Consider the following 6,355-nt stretch of genomic DNA (forward strand, 5'->3'; position numbering starts at 1 on the left):
TAAGAAGGACTGACCCTAGAAAAAGAATGTGTTACTATGTTGCCATTCTTTCCATCACTGTCTGATAAAGTTCTCACTCTGTTCTTTAAATTATCCTAGAAAACACCCAACAAAACTTAGCCACATCATTGCTGGTACTTCTAATATTAAGACCATGCTACAAGAAAACTTTCTCAAAAAAAAAAAAAATCAGGTCACTGTAGAGCTCATAAAAAAAAAAGGAAACCACATCACAATCTGTTCTCAGTCTGATTCCCTAATGCATTGCAAGATAGGCATCAAGCACTTGGGAAGGCCTCAAATTAGCTTAGCTTTGTTTTGTTTACCCAAAATCAGTTCAGTGAAACCACACAGTCACAGCCAGTCAAATGATGAAAATAGATTATGGACAACCCATCACTTTCCACAGTGCCTGCAGTCATCCAAATCTCCCTGCTATCTCACCAGTTATCTATGTTCTGGTTTCTGCACCAAAAATCAGGCTCTGCTTAGTAACAGCATTTCCAACTACCCAGTCTTATGTTTTGAAACTAGAGCTACAGCCTCCTGAGTTTTATCTGTACATTTTTTTCACAAATTCAACATTCTGCTATAATCACACTAAATCTTCAGACGGAAAATCTGCCCATTTACAAACCAGCCAGAATGGTTTTTAAGCATGTGAGCATAGATAATATTATCAATATCAACAGAATTTGCTTAGACTTAAGCATGTCCTTTACCAGATTCCTAGTAAGGCCTTACAGTAGAGAAGGAATGACCCACTATCTGTAATGAGTAATTTAACTCTTCTAATAGGAAAAACTGTAATTGCCAGTTGTACTTTTGTTATACTGCTGAAGTAAATTCTCATATTTTATAAAAGATGGCGCCTAAAGTATTTGCAATTTTTTTATTCCTTAAAGACAGTTTTTTTCACATTATATGGACTAGTGACTAGGAAGGAGTCTTTGTTTAGCCAAATTTGTATTCTTCTTGTTCATTATTTGGGCTGAAAAGGCACTTATATGTCCCAGAAAATAAGATACATGCTGAAATAGATGCTACAGGGGTAAAAAAATGTGTTAGGAAGCAGAATAGGTCCATAAACTGATGTACTTAATTTAGCTTCAGTGAGCAAATAACTTCTCCCTTATATGAAGAAGTCCTACAACACAGATTTTTACTTCAAAGCGTACTGAACAAAGTCAGTGGAAGGCAATGATTTGGAGATAGTGCGGATATTTTAAGGGCACTTTCTACTATTTGCCAAAATTATCAGCACTTTGAGTTTTCCTGATAAAAGTGTTCTTCATAACAATCCTCGCAGCAGGCCTATGAATTGGTTGAATCATCTTATAACTACATCTACTGCCATCCAGAGGTAATTGGCAAAAGTTTGAAGAGTAAATCTAAGTTAATGGTATCACTAACAGTGAGACATTAATCCTGTACATTAGAGCAGCTCCTACCAAACATAAAGCTGTAGCCCAGCTGAACAGAAACTACAAAAATAAATTTAAGCAGCCTAATTCTTTATTCTTTTCCAAAAGAAAAACAAACCCAACAGTATATCACGATGTTGTAGTTCTTTTGGTGCATCACACATATCTTGCATTATGTTTTCTATTAATCTTTTGGGCAAGTGTTTCTTCAAATTACATGCTGGCATCTTATGTTTTTCATGCAGTTAAAATTTTTATGTGGTAAAAAACAAACAAACAAACAAAAACAAAACAAACAAACAAACAAAAAACCTCCCTAAAACTCTACATCTTTCTTCATCCTAAAGAAAACCTGCACTTTGCAAAAGCATCCAGATTCTGTCTGGTGACCTCACAGTAAAGAAAACAAGCAAACACTATGGAATTAAGCATGTACACACACGCATACACCATGACATGTATTACTATTGTCCATACTAAAGAGATAAAGAACCTCATGGAAAGGGAAAGCAATGATGAAATTATTTATTTATCTATAGATTGTAAGTGCCCACAGTTAGCTGCTTTCAAGCCCTACGGCTGAGCACTTACAAATCCAGTTCACAGGTAGTTCGAGACATGCAGTATTTCAGATGCTAAAAGGAGCCTAGGAACCCAAAAGCAGAGATGATCAAAATGCATAAACTTTTCTAAAATTTCACTCTTTTAAAACTTTCTGAAAAAGTCCATTAAATAACCTGGAACAAACATGAGATAATGAGAGCATTCATTTCCTAAAAGCCATTTCAATACTGGTATCACCATTTCATCTTTTGAAAAGCCAAAATTTGCGGCAGTACACACACACCTACTCCCTTAACATAAGCAGTATGCCTGCTTGTAATTCCCAGCTCTAAACTGGGAGTACAAGCTCAAAGCATGGCTATGATCACTATACAGAGCATCTCAGAAGTCCCTTCTCAGAATGGGACAGTTTCCCAAAATATCTATGACTATTCACAAATCTTGGTTTACAAATCCATTCAAATATTCTTCCAGCTACCACCTTCCCAACCACACCATGAAACCACAAACTGCAAACGCCAAAAGCACGTTCTGGCTCTGAGGCGCAGATTTCTGGAAGGCACAAAAAGGCTGAAATTCAGTTCTACAGAACAGTTTCCAGAAAGTAGCTTTTACCTTCTGAGATTCTTCTACATGTTTTCAGGTAAAACAAGAAGGTCATGCACTCCTTCTGCTATTCCAGTGATAATCATTAACACTTCAACCAACTTAGGAAGTGCAGTTTATGTCCCCTCAGTCCCAGGCATTTACCTGAAGCATCCTGGGCTTTGTATAAATATAGACCAAAAGAACTCCAAGATGTTAGCTGCAGAAGGATAAAACAGGAGGGTACATGGATCAGCGTAAAGGTATTAACCAGACTGCTGAAATAGTGCACCTTGCAGTTCAAAAGTTTAAATTTATGCCTGAATATAGATAGTGCCTATGCATCTCTTCAAAGAACTGCCTTTAAAATTAATTTTATCTGTGATTCCAGGTGAAAGTATGAGTTGTCCAAATTAGGGAACAAAATATTGTCCAATGCCATCTTGTGGTAAATGAGAAAATAGTCTGTGCCATCCGGCTTGGATTTAAATACATAGGGACTCTGCTGCTCCATAGTATACAAATCATGCTCAAAACTGCTGACTTGGGGGAAAAAAGAAAATTATCATAGTTAGAGTAAAAAGGGTAAGTTTTTATATGCTAGCCATTAGAATTTGAGAATCAGCTATTTGTCTTCATCTTACGTTTTCTTTTCATTTCAACAATACTGCTGTGGCATTACACTCAGAATCATTTCCATCACTCCAAAACTAACATGAAGGAAAGATGTGATATAACTTAGTAGAGAACTGTACCTCATATAAAAACTCCCATCACTTCCCTCAGCTACCATGAAGTTAAGTGCTACCATGAACTTGTTTTTCGGGCACCAGGGATCAGTTCAAAATGTCATAGCCATACAAGCCAAATCACTGTATAGCTATAAAAGGATTCTTCCATACCACATTTGTTTAAAAATAGCACAGAGGTATCTTTGACTCAGCTGACCTTTGGGTGCACACCATATCACCCGATCACCTCACTTGAAATTATGCCTGATGAGACATCTGCCAGGTGATACTGCTTCCCAAATTCCTCCCCTCCCTTCTCTGTAGGGTGAGAACACCTCTGTGTCAGTCTCTGGGATCCTGCAATAAAATACTAGAATTTTGGTCCTGCAAGGAGCAGTTACAGGCACTGCTTTACAGCAAGGAGTGTCAGACATAATCATATGCAAAAGAGGGGAAGAAAGAAAGAAAAAAAACACAACCAAAAACCACAGGTAAAGTACATTCCTGTGTCGCAGTCCCTGACCTGTTCAGTGTTTGGATGTCATGGCACACCCCCAAGTGCAGGCAGAGGTAGGGGAAGCTGGCTGCAGGGCCCTGTTGGTTCTCTGATGGTCCCAGCTCTATGCTTTTGGCATTGTCTCCCCTCACCTGCAGTCTCTTCCCACACATTTTCCACCTCAGCACCACTCGCGGTGGCAGCGAGAGATGGGTTTGGGGCCACCACAGCCCCCACACAGCCCCAGCCTGGGTGTAACTGGGGATTCATGAGTATCGTTGGTGACACCATCAGTGAAGGATCTAGAGGGTAAGTTCTCCAAGGAGCAGCTGAGGGAGCTGGGGTTGTCAGCCTGGAGGAGGCTCAGGGGTGACCTTATCGCTCCCTACAACTACATGAAAGGAGGTTGTAGCCAGGTGGGGATTAGCCTCTTCTACCACACAAGTGACAGGACAAGAGGATAGAGGCTTAAACTGTCAGGGGAGGTTCTGGTTGAACATTAGGAGGAATTTCTTCACAGAAAGGGCAATTAATCATTGGAATGAAGTGTACAGGGAGGTGGTGGAGTCACCGTTTCTAGCGGTGTTTAAGGAAAGACTGGATGTGGCACTTTGTGCCATAGTCTAGCAGCATGGTGGTGTTGTTCAATCATAGGTTGGACTCGATGATCGCAGGGGTCTTTTCCAGCCTAGTCGATTCTGGGATAGGAAGCGCCTGCCCGTAACCCAGGGACGCCAAGGTGCGGTGACAGGGCAGCGGCGGGCGCAGACCCCGGGACGGTCTGTGGGGACTCGCGGCTACCTCAGGACTACATCTCCAGGCGGGCATTGCGCCGATCCCTCCCCTACGGGCGGGGCTGTTCCGGGCACGGCTGTTCCGGCGCTCTGACCCGGAGGAGCTTCCCCGCACTCCGGGGCACCGGCGGGGCCGCTCGCACGTGGTGCCGCCGCCGACATGGCGGCCGTGCGGGTCGAGGCGGTGCTGGCGGCCGCCGAGGAGCAGGAGGCGGAGAAGCGGCGGAGCATCACGGTGGAGAAGGAGCTGGAGCTGGAGTTCGACTTGGGTAACTTGCTGGCGCTGGACCGCAACCCCCCTCCAGCGGCGGCGGCGCTGCGCGGGGCCGGCCCGCGGCGGGAGGCGCTGCTGCGGGCGCTGGCCCGCGACAACACGCAGCTGCTGGTGTCCCGGCTCTGGGAGCTGCCGACCGAGCGCGCCGGCGGTGCCGGGGGGCCGCTGGTGGCGCGGCTGCCCGAGCCCACCTTCCGCCTGCCGCGGGAGAAGCCGCCGCCGCGGCCGCGGCCGCCGACGCGCTGGGAGCAGTTCGCGCGGCTGAAGGGCATCCGCCGCCGCAAGAAAACCTCGCTGGTGTGGGACGAGCAGGCCAAGGAGTGGCGGCGGCGCTGGGGCTACCGGCGAGCGGGCGGAGACCCGGCCCGAGCGTGGCTGGCGGAGGTGCCGGCGGGCGCCGACCCCGAGGAGGACCAGTTCGCGCGGCTGCGGCGGGAGAAGCGGGAGCGGGTGGCGCGCAACGAGCTGAACCGGCTGCGCAACCTGGCCCGGGCCCACCGCGCCGGGAGCGCCGTGCCCGCCGCGCCCCTGCACCCCACCGGCCACCAGGACCGCGAGGAGCTGCGCCGGGTCGCCCGCGTCGCCCGCGTCTCCACCGCCTCACTCGGCCGCTTCCAGCCGCGGCTGCCGAAGGAGCCAGCGGAGCCGCCCTCCCGCAGCGGCGGCAGAAAGCGCCGCTTCGAGCCGCTCCTGGGCAACCTGGCGGCCGAGCGCAGCCGGCAGCTGGAGCTGCTGCGGGACATGGGCAGCAAGAAGCCGGTCCTGGACATCACCCGCGCTGTCAACAAGCAGATGCGCCAAGAGGAGGCCGAGGCGGCCGCCACCCACAAGGGCAAGAAGCAGTCGCAGCGGGGCAAGCGCGGCCGCCGGCAGCAGCGGCCGGGCCGCAGCGGCAAGAAGAGCGGAGCCCGGCGGCAGCAGCAGCAGCAGAAGCCCGCGGGCAGTGGCACCGGCGGTGGCAGGAGGAAGAAGGCATGAGGGACAATGTGCAGCACGGGCTGGGGATGCCCTCTAAGGCGTGGAAAGGGACTGTCGCTTGCAGCCTTCCATCCCGTGCTCTGTTCACACACATACTTGTCAATAAATATGCTCTGGCCTTTCTAAAATGTCCTGCTTTTGGATCTTAGCTGGTGGTCAGGGAAGGCTGTGTACTCCATCCAAGGGAAATTGGTGATGTATCAAGGGGGTTGGGAGTCCTGGTTTCCCCTAGACTGGGGGTTTCACACTGACATGTGTCACGTGTTGCTTCAGCATCTCCAGGCAGGACCGAGGCTGGGCAAAGCTGTCCCATGTTCGGGTAGCTGGGACTGGGGATGGACCGCAGCTGTGACCTGTGTTTTGATGGAGTAACAGCCACGGATAAAGTTAAGAGGATGTGGCTGCTGTTTTCTGCTGTGGGCAAGTGGCCTGACGGTGGAGCTCTTGCTCTATTAAGTCAACTTCTGCTGCTCAGCCCTGGTACGCAGGCTGTGTTACCAAAGAGGTGA

The 6,355-nt window shown here is 48.4% G+C and overlaps 1 protein-coding gene across 1 annotated transcript; it reads left to right on the plus strand.

The window, feature by feature from the left end:
• The first annotated feature begins 4,699 nt into the window (after positions 1 to 4,699).
• RRS1 (ribosome biogenesis regulator homolog) lies at positions 4,700 to 5,959 on the plus strand. Its single transcript, XM_027638629.1, has one exon. It carries the CDS (start codon positions 4,755 to 4,757, stop codon positions 5,844 to 5,846), a length of 1,092 nt encoding a protein of 363 aa, XP_027494430.1. The 5' UTR covers positions 4,700 to 4,754; the 3' UTR covers positions 5,847 to 5,959.
• Positions 5,960 to 6,355: the final 396 nt, after the last annotated feature.

Source organism: Corapipo altera, unplaced genomic scaffold, assembly GCF_003945725.1.
Source record: "Corapipo altera isolate COAL_440 unplaced genomic scaffold, ASM394572v1 49, whole genome shotgun sequence".
Lineage (NCBI taxonomy): Eukaryota > Metazoa > Chordata > Aves > Passeriformes > Pipridae > Corapipo > Corapipo altera.

What these genes read in the sequence shown, in the direction of transcription:
- RRS1 (XM_027638629.1), top strand. Translation starts at nt 4,755, where the DNA reads ATGGCGGCCGTGCGGGTCGAGGCGGTGCTGGCGGCCGCCGAGGAGCAG.